General features: G+C 37.9%; 1 protein-coding gene across 2 annotated transcripts in view; it reads left to right on the top strand.

Moving 5' to 3' along the window:
- Positions 1-21,964, top strand: part of LOC120766480 (lachesin) — a 41,148-nt gene extending 19,184 nt beyond the window's left edge. Inside the window, exons 2-10 of one of the 2 annotated variants that reach the window (XM_040092022.1) lie at positions 7,343-8,041; positions 8,143-8,261; positions 9,583-9,790; positions 13,364-13,537; positions 13,806-13,934; positions 14,075-14,273; positions 16,166-16,314; positions 19,567-19,626; positions 19,701-21,964. In XM_040092022.1, the coding sequence (XP_039947956.1) occupies positions 7,960-8,041; positions 8,143-8,261; positions 9,583-9,790; positions 13,364-13,537; positions 13,806-13,934; positions 14,075-14,273; positions 16,166-16,314; positions 19,567-19,626; positions 19,701-19,837 (1,257 nt within the window). In that variant the 5' untranslated portion in view covers positions 7,343-7,959 and the 3' untranslated portion in view covers positions 19,838-21,964. Of the gene's footprint in view, positions 1-7,342; positions 8,042-8,124; positions 8,262-9,582; positions 9,791-13,363; positions 13,538-13,805; positions 13,935-14,074; positions 14,274-16,165; positions 16,315-19,566; positions 19,627-19,700 lie in introns of both variants that reach the window. The other variant, XM_040092021.1, reaches the window with a different exon arrangement.
- Positions 21,965-22,368: the final 404 nt, after the last annotated feature.

Genomic DNA, 22,368 nt, shown 5'->3' with positions numbered 1-22,368 from the left:
TGTCTGAACTCCAACCTTGTTGCCTGTCATTCTTGTTGTTATTACTCTTACTCCTACTGTTGTTGCTGATATGCTTGTTGTTGACGCTTGTGTTGGCTGTCAATGCGTCAGCGGCGTGCTGCTGCTGTCTGGCATCTGTTGTCATCTACACAAGTGAACGAAAGCGCTTCGCTACCCGACATTCGGTACCGTTTTCAGGCATCTAACTCGGGAACGGCCTCCCTTGAAGTCTTTGCGCGCGCGATCAAATCTATTCTTGGGTATGCATATATGTAGTTCTTATCATTCCACACATTGCTCTGCTCAGCTTACATGTGTACACATGTGTGCACACATCCTGCAACTTTGCCACCATCGTCTCCGGCTCTGTCGCGGTCTCTGTGTCAGTGCTGCCCTTCGCTGCTGTCGACTTTTTCACCAGCGTGGCAACGTGTCATGCCATTAAAAAGTGGAGAAAATAGCTTTTCGTTTCATTTCGTTCACTTGGCATCGCCATCAGCGTCAACCGAAAAAATAATGTATCCCACCGTCTTTCTCCCTGAAAGGAGTTGCTAGCTTGGCAATTCCGACGTCTAGGTAAGCGGCAATTATTAGAGTTAAGAGTTGGTGGTTACGATTTTTTGCTGACTTGCTTGCCGCAGATGGCTCTCGTAATGCAGATGGCAGCTGCGAAAGGTCTTTTCAGTGACAATGACATGTCAATGCCAAATCTTAAACTCCGCGCAAACCAAATAGCATTAAGTAAATTTTGGCGAATTATTGTCTAATCAAGAAGAAAGTTGCAGTTAACGAACTGTGAGCACGCTAAGAAGGTCTTAAGATCAGAATGGCAACGGCCGAGTAATGTTTCTATGGTAGATTTATCTGTATACTTGCTGTAAAGTCGGATATTCTCCCTATTTACAATGGCGGTACAGCCAAGAAGGAAGAAGACGATTCTATCTCGTATTCTTATAGAAACCTTTTACATCTAGCATCCAATACGATCTAGACAACTAGTACAAAGCTTACTGAGTCAACTATTTACGATTTACCTCGTGTCAAAAGCATACTATGACTAGGCCCGGCTTCATAGTTGAGCCGCGCTCCGCGGACTCACGTCAAACTTCCAGTAGTGAAACGATCTGCTCTTGTTGCTCTCGTTGAAGTGCTGAATGATTAACTTTACTCAAACGACTGAGTCCATATTTACTTGGCTTCTTTACTATTTTTACACCTGCTTATGTTATCCAATATATAGTGTATGTATATATGCCTGCGGCGGTTGGCCACAATTGCTTGGTGCATAGCCCCTCACACACACTCTCTCGTTTGCATAAACATTCACTTTAAGGATTCTGTGGTCTCTTACGCACAACAACAAGCATATAAAGAGACAAAGTATTCACCTAAGCGTTAACTTGTGTATGTGTGTGTGTGTGTGTGTTTATGGGTTAATGGGCGCATGTGGTGCACGTCTCCAAACACACATGTCTTTCTGCCTTCCTGCTTGCCGTTGATGGCCTTTACAATGGCGTTGATGTCAGGTTTCTTGGCGCTTTGTTGCCTTTGGCTGCCTTCTCTTTTGTTGCCTCTGCTCTCCTTCTTTTTTTTGTTTTATTTAATCGCACAGCTATCTTCAGCCTTCTAGGCAGCCAACTCCGAGGCACAGCTGTGAGGCGTTAATATAACTTTACGCATAAATTCTTTGGCAGAGTTACCGTGACACCGACACAGTCCTTGCCTCCTTGGCTATTGTCCTTTTTTCAGGCATACGTGCTTGCTTGCTTTGCGTTTTTAATGTCCTTTGACTTTTTCTTCCTGTTTTCTTTACATTTTTTTCGATTGCTCTTTTTTGGTTTGGTCTCTCATTCCTATTTGTTTCTCTTTTTGTGCTTAGAAAATATCTGTTTCTTAGCACTTAGTTTCTTTTTCAAATTTTATTCCTTTATACCATTTATGTATATGAAAAAAATATTAAAAAAGATCTTAGAATGCTTTTTATTTCTCTTAAAAATTTGCAAAACCATCCTAGGTGTGTACTGCTCATATTATTTAGTTTTCGAATAAAATATTTTTCTCAAAACTATTAGCTATATGTACGTACATAAGTAACTACTCAACCTCTGTAAATACTGTAAACTTTAAATAATCTAATTCGGGCGATTTTTATTTTTAGCTTCTCTATGATATAGTATATTGTTCGAAAATGAAGCTTTTTGTAATAATTTGTTTAGTTATGCTGCTAAATACACTAAAATCAGTCAAATATTTTTTTATAACAACAAAAGCCTCCGCAGCGAAAATTATTAAAATTGGATGTATGTATATAACACATAACTCCCATATAAACGATATTTCAAAACCGCAATTTTGCATTATAACTATGAAAATAACACACTTAAGCACATCAAATTTCGTGAGATGTATACTTATTATAAGTTCAAGCATTACGCTGAAAAATATCAAAATCGAGCCACTATAACATATAGCTTTCATACAAGTTCGTAGTTCAAAAACGATATTTTGTATTATAACTACTTAAATAAAGCAGCTAAGCGCATCAAATTTCGTGAGATGTATACTTATTATAAGTTCAAGCATTACGCTGAAAAATATCAAAATCGAGCCACTATAACATATAGCTTTCATACAAGTTCGTAGTTCAAAAACGATATTTTGTATTATAACTACTTAAATAAAGCAGCTAAGCGCATCAAATTTCGTAAAATGTTTACTTATCATATGTTAAAGCAGTACGCTGAAAATTATCGAAATCGAGCTACTATAGCATATAGCTTTCATACAAGTTCATAGTTCAAAAACGATATTTTATATTATAACTACTTTAATTGAATAATTTGAGTTACCAAATTGTGCAAAACATTAAATTATAATAGAACCAGTACATGCATATGTTGTTTTTTTTTCTAAGTAAGTTATTATTCGTGCAGGGTATAAAGCTTCCGGAATAACAGCTTGCTTTTGGTTGTTATTATTTCTTAGCCCCTTTACCTTTATTTCTTCACTTTCTTTTCGAATTTCATTTGTTTACCACAAACGTGAGTGTTTTCTCCAGCAGTAATCTTATATGGTACATACACACACACTCCCGCATAGAATTATATTTTTGTGTGTGTGTGAATGCATGTTTGTGCTTTCATAATGCAAGAATGTTTCTTTTTATGCTTGACGCTCAACAAAAAAGGATTTGTGTATCTGGCTTTTTAATTTCTATGCAATTTTCGTTTATGAAAAACTTCTTTTGACTTTACTAAACGGTAGTTTTGGCAGTTTCATGCAAATGTAAATATGTATAGTATATGCGTGTAGTAGTAGTAGTTTTTCCATTTATTCTTCAGATTTTCCAGGGTTTTTCTTTTTTTTTTGTTTGAGTTGTGCGTTGTGCTCCGAAAATAAAGTAGTTACATGTGGGGAAGCTGGCGCTGATTTTTTGAATGCCTTCAATGCCCTCACACACCCGCCGGTGTACAGTGGTAGACACCCACGCTTCCGCTAACATCCTCGCTGGCTTTGTATGTCGACAAATGCGCTGGTTTTGGAGTTTTGTTGAATCTATTCGCAATTGCCTTGCCTTGCCCCAGCTGAATTGCACTTTTTTCGCACAGTTTGTCTTATGCGCGCATTCAGCACGGCTTCTTCCATGCGTACAAGCGTCGTTTTGCTCTAAAAGCCAAAACACAAGGGAGTAATTTGACTGTGCGGTGCTGGTCGGTCGCTTGGCCGAAACTTTTTTAATATTTGCGCTTTTACTTGAAGTTGCATGAAAAATTCAGCGCATTGCTCCGTTAGCCGCAGCCGCTAAGGCCGCTGCCGTATCCTCGGCTGACCTGGCTAGGCCACTGGCTATCGTTGCAAATCTGGGTGCTTGATTTGCTCCAAAATTGCCTTTTCTCTCTATTCTACACTTTTCTGCTGCATCAATCTAGTTGTGTGTGTATTTGTGTGTTTGCAGTTGGTAATTGTTGCTGCCATTAGGCCACTTGTTCGCTTTTAACCGGCTATGTGCTCCTTTCATCATTTTTACGCTATTTAACGGTATTTGAAATTTGAAATGAAAGCTGAAAGTAGCAAGAAAAACATATATTTCACTTGTAATAAAAGCGCAAACAGAAGAAAATTACTTTTTATTTGATTTTATCTACAACAAAATGACGTTGAAAAGAGTTCAGATGAGTACTTAGAAGACATTTTCTTGAAGACACGACAATTTCGAGTCACGAAATACTAATCGATATAAATTGTGGTTATCTAGTGAATTCAAAAATCTTTAATACTAGCCGGAAAAGTCCTTAATACCCACTTCAAGTCTCAATTGCTTCTACTTCGATCCCTCCTAAGTTCTACAAAACCATAGCTCTTCGATAAGTACCTAACATTGAAGAAGTACTATAAACTAACCAATCCGTATTGATCCGTCTTTCAGCATCTTTCATCGAAAAATAGTATTCGATGAAAGTAGGCCTCAAAGTCGAAGCTCTATTTTCAATATTTTCTTTTGAATAAACTATAATTATATAGAAGATGTTTTCTTGAAGACAGGTCAATTTCAAGTCACTGTCTCTCTACTCCTAACTCACTCTGTAGTAACAGTTTTCAACGAAAGATAAAGAAATTCTACTACCTCTCTTACAGAAACGGTAACACCATACCCCAAAAAAAACGGAGAAATATCCAGAAATTAACAGAGAAGAGAATTTTCCAAAACTTTCATTTGTTAAAGGTGTTTTTTAAGACTTGACGTCTTCAAGAAGAATAAAAAAGCATTCAATTTAATTTTAAAGCCAAGAATTGTGGTTTTATTTTAAACTAAGGGTTTGCCATTATCTTTCAAAAATGATTTTGACGAAAAATGATATATTCAAGCCGAGAGACCCAGTTTTCGAACATCTTTTGGAGCCTGCGGCCTTATGTCATCAATAAAGCGCCGAATAATCTCTTCCAAAACGTCAGTCGTCTCGGGCTTATCTGCGTAGACAAGCACCTCACATAACTTCACAAAAAATAGTAAAGCGGTGTTAAATCGCATGACCTTGGAGGCCACGCAACACGCCCACAAAGCGAGATAATGCGCTCACCAAAAGTGAGCCAAGAGCCTTCCACAAAATCTTCCCTTGAATGGATGGACACAGTTCAAATTGTTGCGCGCGTTGGCGGATGAACTCAATCTCGTCTTCTACGATACTCTGCTCCACAACAGCATTAGCGTCTTCGGTGCGCATTATGCGACGTCTCTAAGGATGCGTATTTTCCACTAGAGTAAACTTAGTGCTCGAATAACCGACTCTACTTGCCGATAATGGGTGCGATGCTTTGCTCGAAACGATCATTATTTTGGTAATATATTTGCACGATTTACTACCGTTGTTCCGAAGTCTAATTAAAAAAAAACAAAAAAGAAACACAGAAACTTCAAATTGAATGGGAATATTTATTATCATTCGAAAGAACATTGTTGTGCATTTGTTCTTTGAAGTCTACTTCTTTCAAATGTTGTGTTCTCTCAATAAATCCATTGATTGATGCGATGTGTGCGAAGTGGCGCCGTCTTGTTGAAACCAAATGTCGCCATGATCTCCAGTTCCAATTTCAGGCATCGAATAGTCGTTTATCATGACTTTTCAAGAGGGCATAGAGCGAAGCTATGTCGATTGGGAAGGTCGAGCGGCTTCAGTTCTTGCACAAACTGTATTTTGTACTCTTTCAATTTAAGCTCTCGACGTAAAATGCGCAAAGTCATATCATACGTCAGTCCAAGTTCCTGCGAACGGCGCTGAATCAACTCTCCACCATCTTCGTGTACACTCTCAGCTATGGCTGCTATAGTTTCTTCACTGCGTGCTGGACGTGGTCCATTCGTTCGAATATTATCCAGTAAGGAGTGCAGGGTCTCAAGATGAGTAATAGTATTGCGAATAGTACGCTCAGAGGTCAGACTATGTTAACTTTATGTTAAGCGAAGCGCGCGAAACACATTCTTTACAGAACGATATTCAGGTGTAAGTCTTTCCACGATGAAACAAAGCAATACTGAACCGAAATAACACAGCACTGTATTCGACGCACACAAATTAAGCCAAAACCAATTACAAACTCTTCGCCAAAAAAAGCTCAAAAAGCTCACTTCACATTAGAGGCTTAGAAGCAATTTTCAGAGCAATACGAGTATAAACTCTACTGAGGGCAAGGTATATTAACTCTATTGGAGCTCTTAATTTATGAAAAGACTTCTCAATCGCTCCTCTGAAAAAAGTTCCATAATGAAAATAAGAATTATAACAAAGAAGATTTAATTTTCTTTACTGGCGTGAACACTGCTTACGCAGTTAAAGCCGAGCTAACAACAGCGCGTCTGGCGTTCTTCTTTTCGCTCTTTCGAAGTTGGTATTTGGTCCAAGGCCGGCAGTCGTGAGCTGCTTGAGCCATATGGTCCAATGGCGCCCAGAGAACTTTCCTCACTTGCGTGAACTTCTACACATGACTCCATCCTCCAAAACGAGTATGTTTCAAAAGCATGAGCCCATTCAAATCGGTACAACATGTTCATTTCCATTTGGAAAACCCTGTAATAATTAATAGTACGAAAGTTTGAAATTCAACTCGCGATAATAATTGTGTTAAGATACTTTCTCGGGTCTTTTTTTTACATTCTTCGGGAAAATTAGCGCTCAATGCATAAAAGTTATTATGAAGTACTCGTATTGTTGGTGGTTTCAAGTAAGTCTCGCGTTGCCGTTGAGTTGAATGCGGTTATTTTAACCCTTGGCATGGCGCTGTTTGCCAACCTGTTGGTATAACACCATTTCTTTAATTTGTGTTAGTTTTTTTTTAATTGCAAATTGCTTTCAATATCTTTTACTTTTTGCAATTTTCTTCGCGCCAGCAAATTTTATACACAATTTACCTGCTTACCTTCCGCATACTTTAACCATTTCACTACTAACACTTTTCCACTATTTTAAACATTCACACACACACAAGCATGCATACAAATGCAAACACAAATCGCCACGCACACTTAAACACGCAAACGGTTTTATTTTTTAATTTAAGTTCATTAAGTTGGCTGCGGTCAGCTGAAAAGTGCTTACCGTTAAAACTTGCCGCACACAAGAGAATTGCGCTGGCTCACCAATACACACACACACATATATGTACATGTGAATGAATGCTGCTGAGCTTTCAATGTGAAAAAGAGGAAAAAAAACGCGAAAATTAAAAAAAAATTAAGAAGCAAAAAAATAAAAAAGGGAAAAATAAAAAAAAACCACTTGTCCCGTTGTAAGCTTTGCTCAATTTATTTAACACTTCTTACTTTCTTCGCTTTATTCATTCGTTACAGCTGGCGTTGCGGGCTTTCTTCTGGACTTCAATAAACTACTTGAATAATAACGGAAATGTTGCCGCTGTAATAAGTTGTGAAAAGTGTCAAACAAAAGGAGCATAAATCAAAAAAGTTTGAAGGAGTGCCGAAAGGGAGCGCATGGAAGAAAGAGTAGAAGAAACAGCACTACAAACACTAAAGGCACATAATAAATAGTTACAACACAAATACAAACGCTTAATTAAAAAGCATAAGAGAGCCCAAAGGAAGCTTTTCTAAAGCTCATAGAAAAATATTGTAAACAAAACTCGTTTATAAAAGAGATAAAGCGGCACAAACTAGCAGAAAATTTGCACAAATTTCTACAAAATATTTTCTTTTAATTTTAAAGCAAAAAAGTTTGATAAAAAGCTTAATTAAAAGTTAATAACTATCAACAAAATTAAGAATTATCCACAACTGTGATCGAAAGTTTACGTTTCAAAGAGAAAAAACCACAAAGGCACTGTATTCGACCCACACAAATTAAGCCAAAGCCAATTACAAACTCTTCACCGATAAAAAGCTCAAAAAGCTCACTTCAAACTAAGCACACTAGGCATAAGAGACAGCACTTCAAAAACAACGGACAAAAAATGCCACAAATCAAGCCACTGCTCATCATATTCCTTTTCGTGGCGACCCAATGTCCCAACTCAAGCTCACAGAATCTACATGGTAAGTATGACAACTCTAACTATGCCATCAAAGTTTGTTGAAACCACCGACTAACAGTAATGTAAGCTACTGCTCAATATTAGTTTACACTTATATTACAGAGCCGAATTCGCAGCTCGATCCGGATCCGGAATTCTTGGGCACCATTAGTAATGTCACATATCCGGCGGGACGTGAGGCGATATTGGCGTGTTCGGTGCGGAATTTGGGTAAAAATAAGGTGAGTTTGAGCGCTTAAAGCTTACTTACCAAGCCTAATTTTATGGCATTTTTTCGTAATTGGCTAAGTGAAATCTTAAGCATTATTTTATTAATTTTTTTCTTAATGGTGGAATAGAGACCAAGCTTGATCTTCTCATAGTAAGCGCTATCTTATTCTAGATAGATAGATATAAATTGAGGTTTGCACCGCGACCTAAGCTCTCCCCTCTGTCACAATGACTCACAAATAGTAAGTCCAGCAAACTGATGAATTCCAGTATACTGATGAGTGCTAATGACGCGATGTGATCCCTATTCGGATATATGGATTCAAGAGCCTTAATACTGCTTCTACAGTCTGCTATGCAATCTAGCATCAGGTGCTGGGGGCTTTCTGGCTTCATGGCGCAGAACCGACAGTTTGCAGAACTTTCTGCCAAACCATTCTGTTGGCATTTCAAGCATTGTATGTTCATCTGTTTGCTATTGGCAAGCTTTTGCTGTTTCGATGGTTGAGGTCCTACCGAAGTCTGCGGCATATTCGAAACTCAAGCCTTATATGTATAACAATCGGTCTCACGATTATGGTGTACTATATATCTATCTAATAATTCTTGGCTTGCAGCTCCAAGCCAATCCCAGCAAGCCGTTTGCACACCATAAGTGTTTCTGTAACCTTGACAATGATCAGATCCACATGCTGCTTCCACTGTAGAGAGCATCATATTGAGAGCAACATATATTTAAGCACACTACCCCCAAGGGATGAACCAGGGACCTTCTTTTATTAAACCCTTAGACTATAATTTTATAGATAAAATGATGGGTCAGATTTAGTGAGCTCAAAACTCCTATAAAGCTATAAAAAACTACCAAGTTTAATTTTATTTATAAAAAGGTAGTTTCACTATTCTTACACATCTAAAGTGCTGAAACCGAATTCTTCAATCTTAACATTTTAAGATTTAGTCGAAACCAATGAATATTATTTCGGAAAGCTTATTGGAGAAACATCTGGTTCTACACTGGTTTCAGAGTCATGATCTAACCAGAAGTCAATTCAGGCTATAAGACATTTGACGGACCGATAGAATGTGAATGATTTAAGGTTCTGCCGCTTTGCAAATGATATTTAGTTAAATAAGCCAGCGCTCAGTACTCTCAGTGGCCACTGAATGAAACTAGAAACTTTTGTTTGATTGACTTAGTTTATTTAGAAATGTTTAGAAGCAGATGTATGAGCACCCAATTTAACCCAACCAAGACTTGAAACCATTATTATTATTCTAATGTCGACGCCTTTTTGATTCTTTCTGTCTCTCTCTTTCTTTTTCCAACAGGTCGGCTGGTTACGCGCTTCCGATCAAACTGTGCTCGCACTGCAAGGTCGCGTTGTCACACACAATGCTCGGATAAGCGTCATACATGAAGATGCTCACACTTGGAAATTGAAGATAAGCAAATTGCGCGAAAGTGATCGCGGTTGCTACATGTGCCAAATAAATACGAGTCCAATGAAAAAGCAAATCGGTTGCATCGATGTACAAGGTAAGATAAAATGAAAAGGGTTATGGAATATTTTATGTAGAGTTAGGTTCAACAACTCACAGCTTCCGTCACTCTCAATGCTATAAGCATACAAAATTTACCCAGTTAGATCTCCATTGCCGTCATGCATTCGAGCACTGGACCAATGTGATAGCAGGCGCTGATCGATGATTTGCTCCTGTGAGACTGCAAGATCCTGGTGTAGATCACAGGAGATCTTCTTAGCAAAGATCATCTTGCTGCAATAGTAGCGGTTCTTACATGACATTTTTCAATAGGTATTCATGCTGTAAGGCAAACAATTTTAACGGACGCAAGTTATCAAAGTTGTATGGTAGAGACAGCCGTTGCTAAGACTGAAGCGAATCAGGAGGCAAGGCCGCAAATAACATTGCCCGTCTCAGCAAATATTCCTTAGGGCCAAAGCGCTTTGTCGATTTTTAAGGATCTTACGAGGAGTTGTATGTACTAAAGTGTAGTGGTGTTCCACAATATCCAAGTGAGATCGCTGTTAGCACCGATCTCTTAGTCTAACCTAACCTTAGAGGTTACGTGAGCTTTCACGGCCGAAAAATACCTTTTTTACACATTTTTTCTTCTATAATAAATTCATTAATTTATTACCACCAGCAGAGAGCAGCATTTCAATAATATTTTACGAATTTTTCATATTTTTTTTTTTGGAAATTCAGCCATTGGCAGTTGGTTCCCGGAGATACTGCCCAAAAAGTCTTTTCCTGGTCAGTATAACAGACGAAGGATTAATTTCAAATCAAATTTCATCGGTTAGGACATGAATGTAGGTCGTGGTTTGGAAAAAAAATAATAATTTTAGGTATAATTTTTACCAAAAATTGTCTTGAAAGTGGAAATCGGTAAAATATCTTCGATCAATTACGAGATCCTCTTTTTTAGAAGAACTGTGAAAATTTTCAATAAAATCGTTTCATTAGTTTCTGATAAATCGTGACCACCGACTTTGAAAACGATGTTTCATGAAAAATACGATCAAAGATTGAAGTAGCTGACCGGTCTAACCTAACGGGCCGCTCTCCTAAGAGGTTGAATTTACTTAGCAAATATTTTAGACATATCGTAGTATTAAAAAAAAATATTTTTTAAAATTTCAAAAGCCACCTAACTCCTAAAAATCGATTCGAGAAATCTACTCTTATAATTTCTGCTTCGAATAGAGCATTAAAGGGCCGATGAGCTCCACTAAAACAATTTTGAGTGACCTACGAACTTTTTGGATATAACTATATTCATGTTAGGTTAGGTTTGATTCTTTGGCTGATCCTCGAGCCAAAGAACACAATCTTATCGAGAAAACTATAGGTTAAAGAATTCTTCTATTTTTTAGGTAGAGTTAGCAACAGCGCGCCAGTCGTTTCTTCTTTTTGCTATTTGGCGCCAATTCGAGATACCAAGTGCGGTCAGGTCCTTCTCCACGTGATCTCTCCAGCGGAGTGGAGGTCTTCTTCTTTCTCTACTTCCACCGGCGTATACTGAATCCTTCAAAGTTGGAGTATTCTCTTCCATCCGGATAACATGACCTAGCCAGCGCAGCCGCTGTCTCTTGATTGACGAAATTATCTACGACTTCAAACTTATGACCGTCACCAGTGACGAGCGAGCCAAGTTGCGAATACGATCACTGTTCGTCTTGTCCTCATTCACAACTAAAACCATACGCTTCACTTCCTTATCCAGTCTTTAAAAACATAACTAACGCGCGAATTTTGAGGCCAATGATATCAATATCTTCGGCGTACACCAGCAGCTGTACTCTCTTATAGAAGATTCTACCCTCTCTATTTAGCTCTGCAGCTCGTATTACTTTCTACAGCAATAGAAAAAGTCCCTCCCGATCCTGATGGAAATTTTAGTATTGCTCAACGTCAGTTTACACAGCCGCATTAGTTTTGCGAGGTACCAATGTCAAGCATCCTGAAGATCTGGTCGATTTTTTATTTTCCAATCCGTTTGTTGATGATGGGCTTCAATCTTTCACACACTAAGCTCGATAAGACGTTATATGTGATATTAAGGAGGCTTATCCCACGGTGATTGGCGCAGGTTGTGGGGTCCCCCTTTTTGTGGATGGAGCAGAGCAAACTTAGGTTCCAATCATTGAGCATGCTTTCATCCGACCATATTGATACATGTTCTTTATCAATTATTCGCCGCCGTGTAATCCATCGGTAATCCATCGGCCCTGCTGCTTACTTGTTCTTGAGACGGGTAATTGCTATTCGAACCTTCGCCGTTCCAGATACTACACTTTCACTACCGTCGAGTAGGTTAGAGAAGCGTTCCCTCCATAATTTTAGTATGTTTGGATATCAATCACTAGATCACCTCTGGGGGTTCTACAAGAGTATGCTCCGGTCTTGAAACCTTTCATTAATAGCCCAATCTTTCGTAGAATATTCGAGCATTACCCCTTTCGGTCAGCTTCTCAAGCTCTTCATACTTACGTATTTTGACCTCTCTTTTTTTTGTCTACATATGCGTCTCGCTTCCCTCTTCAACTCTCGCTATCTATCCCACACCGCTCGTGTTGTGGTCGATGGTAACATTGCGGTAGGCCGTCTGCTTTTTTTCACTACGATACGACAATCCTAACGTACCAACTCTTCTTTCGACCTTTACGAAAACCAATGGTTTCGCCTGTAGCTTTACGTACGGAGCTTGAAATGCCGTCGCGCAGTTCCCTTTAACCTAGTTGCTGATGTCGAAGAATAGGTGGCGCTTAGTTCGAAATATTCCTTAACACTCTATTTTCTAACCGATTCCAAGCCGATTCATATTTGGGACCCAAATTAATCAAAATTCTTTGAAAATGATGTGTGTACATATGTATATAGGCATACATGTTGGTCTGGAGAATTTAAATGCAATAATGACGGAATTATAGCACAACAACCACAAAATTCGCATAATCTTTTCTTGTATAGACTTTTCTCTTTGTTGTAAGACCGGGAAACCTGTAGCTTGGTATTCACCATTTACATATGTATGTAGGTATTTCGTCCATTCATCATAGTGAACATAACCTAACATGAACAGCTCAAGTAATACGCCCTACGAGCGCCTTAATATCCTCAATAATGTTACAAATAAAAGTGAACACTCAATAAAAAATTTTGAATTACCCGAAAAGTATGTAAATTTGAACGCAACATAAATGGGCATAAATGAAAAATCTCATTCGCCAATTTGAAGCTCATTACGGCGCTGTCCTTCACAGCAGTTGGCAGCAAGCATTTATGCGAGTCCAAGCACGACAGCTTTATTTAATTATCTGCACAAGAAAAAAGAGAGAGGAAAAAATCGAGGAGCGCCATAATAATTCGTGCGCCATGAAGAGTCAGCAGTATCAGTGCCACTTCACTTTTGCAATGCGCTTAAGTCACGTATAATCTTGAGCATTTTTTCCGAGCAACTTAACCTTCAACGCCACTTTGTATACACTACACGTTCGTGTATGCATTTATCTATATATACAAACACATACAAATATATATCTTCATTGCCTCTTCATATATTGTGTGTTGGCTTGTCTTGCAGTACCACCCGACATCATCAACGAGGAGTCGTCTGCCGATTTGGCGGTGCAAGAGGGCGAGGATGCCACATTGACCTGCAAGGCGACCGGCAATCCAATGCCGCGCGTCATCTGGCGTCGTGAAGATGGTGATATGATTTTAATACGCAAGCCGGGGAGTCGTGAACTCATGAAAGGTATGTACGCGTGTTATTATTGTAGCTCGTCAACTCCTACTCGCACTCGTGTATAAGCGACGGTGGCAGAACGCCGTGGAGTTTGAGTTCGTAAGCGTCGTGTGCGCGAGTGCGAGTATATAAACGATGATTTATAGACACTTTGAAGTCAATAAATCATTCAGGTCGCACGATGTGAAAGTTCTTCAATCACTTTTATTTCAATTTGCATTTTTTTTTCGACTTCCTTTTGTCACTATCGCTCGCTTTTCTTCACTTTCTTTTTTAGTGGAATCCTATAGTGGCTCGTCGTTGCGGCTGGTGCGCTTGGAGCGGCGCCAGATGGGCGCTTACTTGTGCATTGCATCAAATGATGTCCCACCGGCAGTTAGTAAACGCGTTTCGCTCAGTGTACAATGTGAGTTTCAAAAAAAAAATAAAATAATAATAATAAACAAAATTGAAAATTATTTTTTATAGTTTATAGTTATTCAATTACTAATTGACTTTCAAAAAAATTACAATTAATTACAACTTGTACATATTTCCCTCTCTCAGTTGCCCCCATGGTACGCGCTCCCAGCCAATTGTTAGGCACACCACTCGGCTCCGACGTACAACTGGAATGTCATGTCGAGGCCTCACCATCGCCTGTCTCCTATTGGCTGAAGGGTGCCCGCACTCCCAGCGGCTATGCGAGCATCTCCAATTCGAATTTGGAATCGGGACAGCCGGGGCCGGAAATGCTGTTGGACGGGTAAATATTTAAAATGTTAATTTTTTATAAACTAATTTCGTTGTTGCTCTCAAAATATAGTATATAATATATAAAGAAATCTGTGTTAGGGATAGGTGCTATGACGGATTCATGTGTCTGGGTTTCCACTTATTCAGCTAAAGACAAATACTTTGTGATACCAGAAAACTCCTGAATCTCATTTATCGATAAAGTGACTTGAACAGTTGACAAATTATTTAGAGAATAATTTAAATTTCCGCTAGTGCAGATAAGTAGATAAGATGTACGGGAGATAAGAAGACGTGTTACCAGAGGTTTCCAGCCCTGATCCCGCTTAGGACAGACTCACTTCACATATGCGATTTCCAAGCATTGAAGTCGTAACGGAAGGCATTCTTCGGAATAGCCTTGAGAGCCGAGGTGCATGCTGCTTGGATCCCCTCTGTCATCTCAAAATGTTTGTCTTTCATCGGCCTTTTTAGGCAAGAAAACAAAAAAAGTTCGGTTGGCCAAATTTGGGCTGTAGGGCGTCTGCGGAAGCGTTCAAATGCCGGCCTTGGTTAAGTAGCTGTTCACAAGAAGGTGGTGTGAGCCGGCTCGTTGTCGTGGTGCAACTTCCAATCGGCTTGCGCATGTTCAAGTGTTCCGTCGTTAGTCGACGAACTGTCGGTGTTTGTGGAAATCGCATGTTTCCCAGCACGGTCTTCTTTAGCGACCTCTACCCGGCCCTCCAAAAAGGCCTCCTCCGAAACACACCGCTTCTTGCTAAAGCAACATCTGGGTAAGCCAGCTCGATCATATCAACCGCCTCTGTCCCAGATTTTCCGAGTTTCACCAAGAATTTAATTGCGTGCCTCTGCTCTAACGAGCTCCGCCATTTTCGGCTCACAGAAATACGTCGTTAGAAAATGCTCGGAGACAACAGACTAGCCGCTCATTCGTTAGCTAGGAACGCCCTCTACCGAATACAGTCGGTGCGCGCACGCTCCGAAGTACAGTCGCGGCGGAAAAAATTCAGTCCTATTACTTTCCCGACAAACCCAAGACAAATATCAGACCGTATAGCTATGTTTTGTCAATAAATCGGCTTTTGGTCGAATGGTTCGGTTCCACCCGATTCCGTGGTTTGATTCCGCCAGCTTTTGGAACCAGATATCTAATTATAGTATCAAAATTACATTGCGAGATTCATCAATTGAACGGTCACTGACCCAGAAACGAAAAGACAGGCCTCCCGAAATGGATTCTTAGTTCCCACAACAGTGAAGTGATCATGTGATGAGATATTGGATCGCGATTGGATTTAAAAAATTAAAATCTACTGCAGCTCGGTGCAATGTTTTTGCATCACACCCCACAAATTTATATCACTTTATGTGTTGTTGTGATGTGTCGACGTGACGTGTTACTTCTGCAATGATGTGATGTGATATTTTTGCACCAAACAGACATTTTCTATGAAGTTGTAAACTCAAAATTATATAACATGATATATTGTTGTGATATACCGACATGATATCATATCAGCATCATGTGATGTGTTATTTCTGTAATGATGTGAGGTGATATTTTTGCACCAAACAGGCATTTTTTATGGAATTGTAAACTCAAACTTACATCACATGATGTTTTGTTGTGATGTGCCGATATGATATCATATCAAGAGCATGTGATGTGCTACAACTGTAATGATGTGAGTGTGATATTTTTTTTTAGATAGGCATATTTTATATAATTGTAAACTCAAACATGTGTTAATAATTGCAATCACCTAAATTTATACACATTCAAGATACATATATACATACATACATATGTACATTCGTGTGCGAAAGACGCAAAAAACCATATTTACGCAATAAAAACTTTTCCCATAAAACAGTGACATATGCCCTTTACACTTTTTCTAGTCCCAAATATGGCATAACGGAAAAACGTGATGGCTACCGTGGCGTGATGCTGCTGGTCGTGCGCTCGTTCTCACCCTCCGATGTTGGCACATACCACTGCGTGAGCACGAATTCCCTCGGCCGTGCAGAGGGCACTCTGAGGCTCTATGGTAAGTATGAATATTATGATATGGCATTTATTTATGTGGTGATAGAGATGATTTAATGGAAATAAACGCTGTTTTAATGGGTAGTTTTATTAAAATATAAGAATTTTTTATGAGAATAAAGGCTAGATCGGATGAAGATTTATGATATTGTAAGTTACCAATGTATTACATATATAATATCTTGAAATCCATATACTCGTAAATACTTTCAAAAAGCATCATCCATGTACCACGTGCCTTCTATTGATTACAGTGGTCGACACAATTTTTGGGTCTGACTTCTACACCAAAAATAAGAGAGCAGCTTTTTTATTAAGATTTGTTTTTGTATAAATGTTTTTCGTATTTTTTTACTTTCGTATGAGCAAGTCAGACTCATTCGTATCAGACAAAAGCAAACTTTAAGAGCTGAAAATAAAAATTCCAAGATTTTTGAATACCCGAATCCATGTTCTTTTGAAGTTCTTTATTTCTACGCAAGTATATTCGATGCTATTATGTATGGAACTCGATTTCTTTTGGCCACTGCGGGCACGCTTGCAGAAGTCCAGAAGCTGAACCCAATTTTCGACGGTTTTCAAGCATAAATTGGCAGATACTGCTGCAATTACATTTTTGATATTCGTACGAAGTTCATCAATCGTCGCTGGCTTGTTGGTAGAGACCATAAAATTGATGTAGCCCCAAAAAAAAAATAGTTTAACGGTGTCAAATCGCCCTACCGAGGCGGCCATTTCGTGAGATAACACGTTCACCAAATTTAGTTTTCACTAAATCGATTGTGACATTCGCTGTGCGCCGTACGTGTTGGAACCACATATTGTCTAAGTCCATATCATTATCATTATCATTGAGCGGTAGCGATACCCATTCACAGTAGTCTTGATCATCACGGAAAAAGTACGGCACAATGACGCCACCGGCTCACAAACCGCACCAAACCGTAGTTTTTCGAGATGCAATGGTGACTTATGGAGTACGCGGGATTGCTGCCTGACCAATAACGCATATTTTACTTATTGACGAAGCTATTCAACCAGAAATGAGCTTCATCGCTGAAGAGTATGTTGGTCAATTCACGAACATCCGACGATTCTGGTGGTCAAGCTTCAGATCTTGCGTCAATTTGTTAATGTAAGAATGTAGGCCAAGATCTTTTCGCAAAATTCAGCACAACGACGTCACAGAGACACGTTTAGGACAACGTGTAAGAAACTGATTTGGGTCCTCCCCAATTGATGCGCTAGCGGCAGCAATATTCTCGACACTACAGGCACTTCTTTGTCTCACTGGCACGAAAACATTTTGTACTGTGCTTGTGGATTCAAATTTTCCCACGAGACGCTCAATTGTTGATCTGACAGGACGATTATGTTGATCATAAATTGGAAGTGGCGCTCTTAAAGTCAAGACCACTGATTCCGAATTTTGGTAGTAAATTTTAGTAATTTAGACTCGTTGTTGGATCGCATATCTTTCCGCGATGAAATGGTAAATCTGGTTGGAGAGAATTGTCCAAAGAGCAAAAGAGGAATAAAAAAACGTTATATGGAATTTTGGGTAATTCGTAGAATTTTACATATTTTTGACATTAAACTTTAGTATATCCAATATTATACGTTCAATTAATTTTGATAAGATATCTTACATATTGACCGATATAACCTGGTCTAAAGCCAATTGAAAGTTTAGAAATATTATATTAAATATATAGGACATAGATGTTGTACTAGCCCAGTATATTAAATATTAACAGAAACAGATGCTCTCTGAGTTTCATTAAGGTATCCTCACATACAGGGTTTGTCCAAAAAGTAATAGGACTGAGTCGATTTAAGAAAAATCATCGAAGCAATAGTTCCAATTCTTTAAAAACTTTCAAAATAGGCGTCTTCTGCGTCGATGCAGCGCTGCCAGTGCGATTTCCAAGCAGTGAAGCCATCACGGAAAGCGTTCTCCGGAATAGCCTTGAGAGACGAGGTGCATGCTGCTTGGATCCCCTCTGTCTTCTCTCAATGCTTGCCATTCATCGGCCTTTTCAGGAAAGGAAAAAAAACGTCCGGTTGGCCACATCTGGGCTGTAGGACGGTTGCGGAAGCATTGGGATGCCGACCTTGGTTAGGTAGCTGTGGTGTAACTTCCAATTGGCTGCGATGTCTTGTCAAACCCGATTGACCCTTCATTTGAGTCTCTTAAGGACTTCTACGTAAAATTTGTTGTTGACGGTTTGTTCAGGAGAAACAAATTCATGGTGGACGATGCCTTTGATGTCAAAAAAGACAATGAGTATCGTTTTCACTTTGGGTTTGCTCATTCTTCCGGTCTTCATCAGCGATCCCTCCTCGGCCCTCCAAAAAGGCCTGGTGCCACCGAAACACACCACTTCTTGCTAAAGCAACATCTGGGTAAGACTGCTTGATTATATCAAACGTCTCTGTCACAGATTTACTGAGTTTCGCACAGAATTTAATCGCGTACCGCTGCTCTAACGAACGCTGCATTTTCGGCTTGCAGCACTCACAGAAACACGTCGTGTGAAAATGTTTGTCCTGACTCTGCAGATAACTGACCAGCCGCTCGTTCGTTAGCTAGCAACGCCCTCTACCGAATCCAGTCGGTGCGCGCACGCTCCAAAGGCGGAAGAAAATCAGTCCTATTACATAAAATAAATATAAAATCAGCCGGAAGTTCGAAAACTTTTATATTAGGTGTTTGGTGGCTAAGCGAAATATTGACCTGATTCAACCCATTTTCGGCATACAGACATAATAGTTACTATCAGGAAAGAATTCTCTCCTAATTTTACACTTTGACCGATATTTCCGGTAAAATTTCAGCCTTGGTGTCTAGGGTCCACATTTCCGGTGCCTGGGGGCTTGAATAGTTATGTTCCGATTTTGATAATATTTAGATCTGAGATGGCATATCTTAAATTCACCATTCCGGCAAAGTTTTATCCGATATATGAATTAATGCTTGATTTGTATACTGGAAAGTGAAAAAAGTCAGTTGAATTTGAAAGTTTTGTTATGTGGGAAGTAGGCGTGGATTTCATCCATTTTCACACTGCAACATGGGAATGCCAAAATACTCATATGAGCCAATTGTTGAATTGATTGGGTATATTAGCTTCGGTGCAGCCAAAGTTAACGTTTTTTTCTTGTTTTTTATTCAACACATTCTTAACTCCATCTGCTTCAACACTAAAAATTAAATTTTCATTAAATTTATTATTATTATTTTTTTTTTCAGAAATCAAGTTGCATCCCGGCATCGCGTCCATAAATGATGATCATCTCAATTTTATCAGTGGTGAGTTCCTTTGCATAATCCAAAGAAAAATGTCTAACCCATTTCAATTTCTTTTACTTGCGGCTTTTTGACAGGCATCGAGGAGGCGGCGCGCGGTGGTGTTCCGGCGACTTCATTAGCCACAATTCTGAAGCTTCATTTGGCATTTTACATGGCACAATTGCTGTTTTCGACGTCGGTCACAGCACCGGCGGTTGGGCGGCGAGCGTAGTTTATGTTCAAGTTGCGAGACTAATGCATTTATTTAATATATATTTAGGTATATAGATATACGAGTATAAGTATACATATTTACTTAGCATGTTTGCTTGTTTGTTCGTTAGTTGGCTAACTATGTTAATACGATTAAGGCGTAATGGATGCATGGCGTTCAAATCAAAAAGTGATCTTTGATCTTCGAAGTTCTCAAACTTAACTTAACAGTTAATAATAATATGTTTTTATTCAGAAAATTTAGATCCGAAACCAGCTCTCAAATACCGTTGGTTAACTGTTCGAACGAAACTTTTTTTCAAAGCACAGCTTATTAATCGTACAAGTTATATAAGTTCAGGGGAACATTCTCTAAGACAACTCCAAAATTAAACCTTAAACGTTCTCAACGTTAAAATGGTAGAATTTTCAACAATCTGTTGAGAATAAATTATTATGTCTTTCTATGTAATGATTTTTTTTAGATTGCTAAAACCGCAAATATTGACGATTTGCCTTCGAAGATATACAATAAAGTTCGTTGCTTAACGAAGTTAGAAATTTTGATTTTCAAAAGCTTCTCAATAGTTTCTCAACAGTTAGTTAAATTTAGTAATGTCAACAAAAATGTATTTTTTAAAAAAGATATTTCTATTTGTGTCAAAAAGTTTAGCAAATCTACAAATATTCATTCTCAACAGTTTTTCAACAGTTTCTCAAAAGTTTTTCAACAGTTCGGGAAATTTATTAATTTGAACAAAAATGTATTTGTAAGCAATGAAATTTCAAGAAGTTTATCAAATCTAAAAATACTAAATCTCAATAGTTTTTCCACAGTTTTTCAATATTAATTCTCAACAGTTAGATAAATTTACAAATTTGAACAAAAATGTATTTTTTGACATATGATATTTACATTTGCATCAAGACGTTTACAAAATCTACAAATTTTAATTCTCAACAGTTTCTCAATAGTTTCTCAACAGTTCGGTAAACTTAGTAATTTAAATAAAAATGTATTTTTGACAAATTACATTTCCATTTGCAACAAAAAGTTTACCAAAGCTACAAATTTTAATTCTCAACAGTTTCTCAATAGTTTCTCAACAGTTCGGTAAACTTAATAATTTGAATAAAAAAGTATTTTTGACAAATTACATTTCCATTTGCAACAAAAAGTTTACCAAAGCTACAAATTGAATTCTCAACAGTTTCTCCACAGTTTCTCAACAGTTTCTCAATAGTTTATCAAAACCTAAGTGATATATTTTTCATCCAAAAATTATGTTTCAGCAAAATTATTTCAATTGAATAAATTTTTTTTTCATATCCTTTACTGTAGCTGCTTTATGATTTGATTTTGAAATTCCGTTATTATTTCGAAAACACCAATTATTTAAGGCTTAAACGTAAAAACAGAAAAAGCTTCGAAAACTTGTAAAATGTATCTAAAACCAGTAATTAAGGCAAAAACATATTATTTATGATTTACCGTAAGTTAGCTAAACAACAACAACAACTTCAAAGAGTGGCAGAAAGTGCATTTCTAGAAATGTAAATACAGCAGCCAAGGAAAAAAGCAGAAGAATGTAAAGCAAAAAAAACACTAATAATAAATAAGTGTTGCGTGTATAAGATGACTAAACGAAGAGCAAAAAAAAAGGACAAATAAAATTAAAACCAAAACGTATCAAAAATACTTATCGAATTCTTAATGTAAGCAAAAGCAAAAAAACAAAAACATATCTACATAAGTATATATAGTATGTGTGTATAATATATGCAACTAAACGAATTGAATTTAAGTTTGTGTGCTAATTATGTAATTGCAATGAATAAAAAATAATAATAAAATTTAAAAAAAAATTTGAAAAACGAAGATGGACCACAATACAAACGCCAATGTAAATCCACACACACACCCATATATACAAACGAGTACATGAACGAAATGCCAAATATATGCGCCAAATTGCATGAGCAAATATAACGGAACTATCAAAAATATCAACTGCAACGGTAAATATCATTATCACACCGCCAATACATGCGTACATACAAAAACATTCAGTAAATATATTCATATATACGATTATGTATATGTACTTATGTAAAACATATACATATGCATATATAATATGTATGAGTGCATAAGTTTAATATTTAAGTGTAATCAAGGCATACATACATAGTCATGTAAGTGCATATGTGTGTCTGTATGTACAAGCATAACATTACTTGGTAAATAATAATTAATTAATTACACTAAGTTGAGTGAAGAAATGTGCATAATAAATATTATTGCTAAAATAAACATATTGTAATTACTGGCAGATGATTAAGCAGAACCACGATGCTATAAAATAGTAGATAAATATAAAAGATATCGCGAGAAAGTCTGGCATAATAAAATAAAAGCATAACGCATACTTAAAACACAACAAAAAGTGGTTTTATTTTTCTAAATTCTTCTTGCTTAAGGCGGACTCTCATACAAGTCTTTATGTTGGCGCCTAAATGTAGGCAACAAAATATGCTTTCGTTTGTAAA

The sequence above is a fragment of the Bactrocera tryoni genome, chromosome 1, assembly GCF_016617805.1.
Source record: "Bactrocera tryoni isolate S06 chromosome 1, CSIRO_BtryS06_freeze2, whole genome shotgun sequence".
Lineage (NCBI taxonomy): Eukaryota > Metazoa > Arthropoda > Insecta > Diptera > Tephritidae > Bactrocera > Bactrocera tryoni.
The sequence above is the reverse complement of the archived record's forward strand: the minus strand, read 5'-3'. Positions and strand labels throughout refer to the sequence as shown.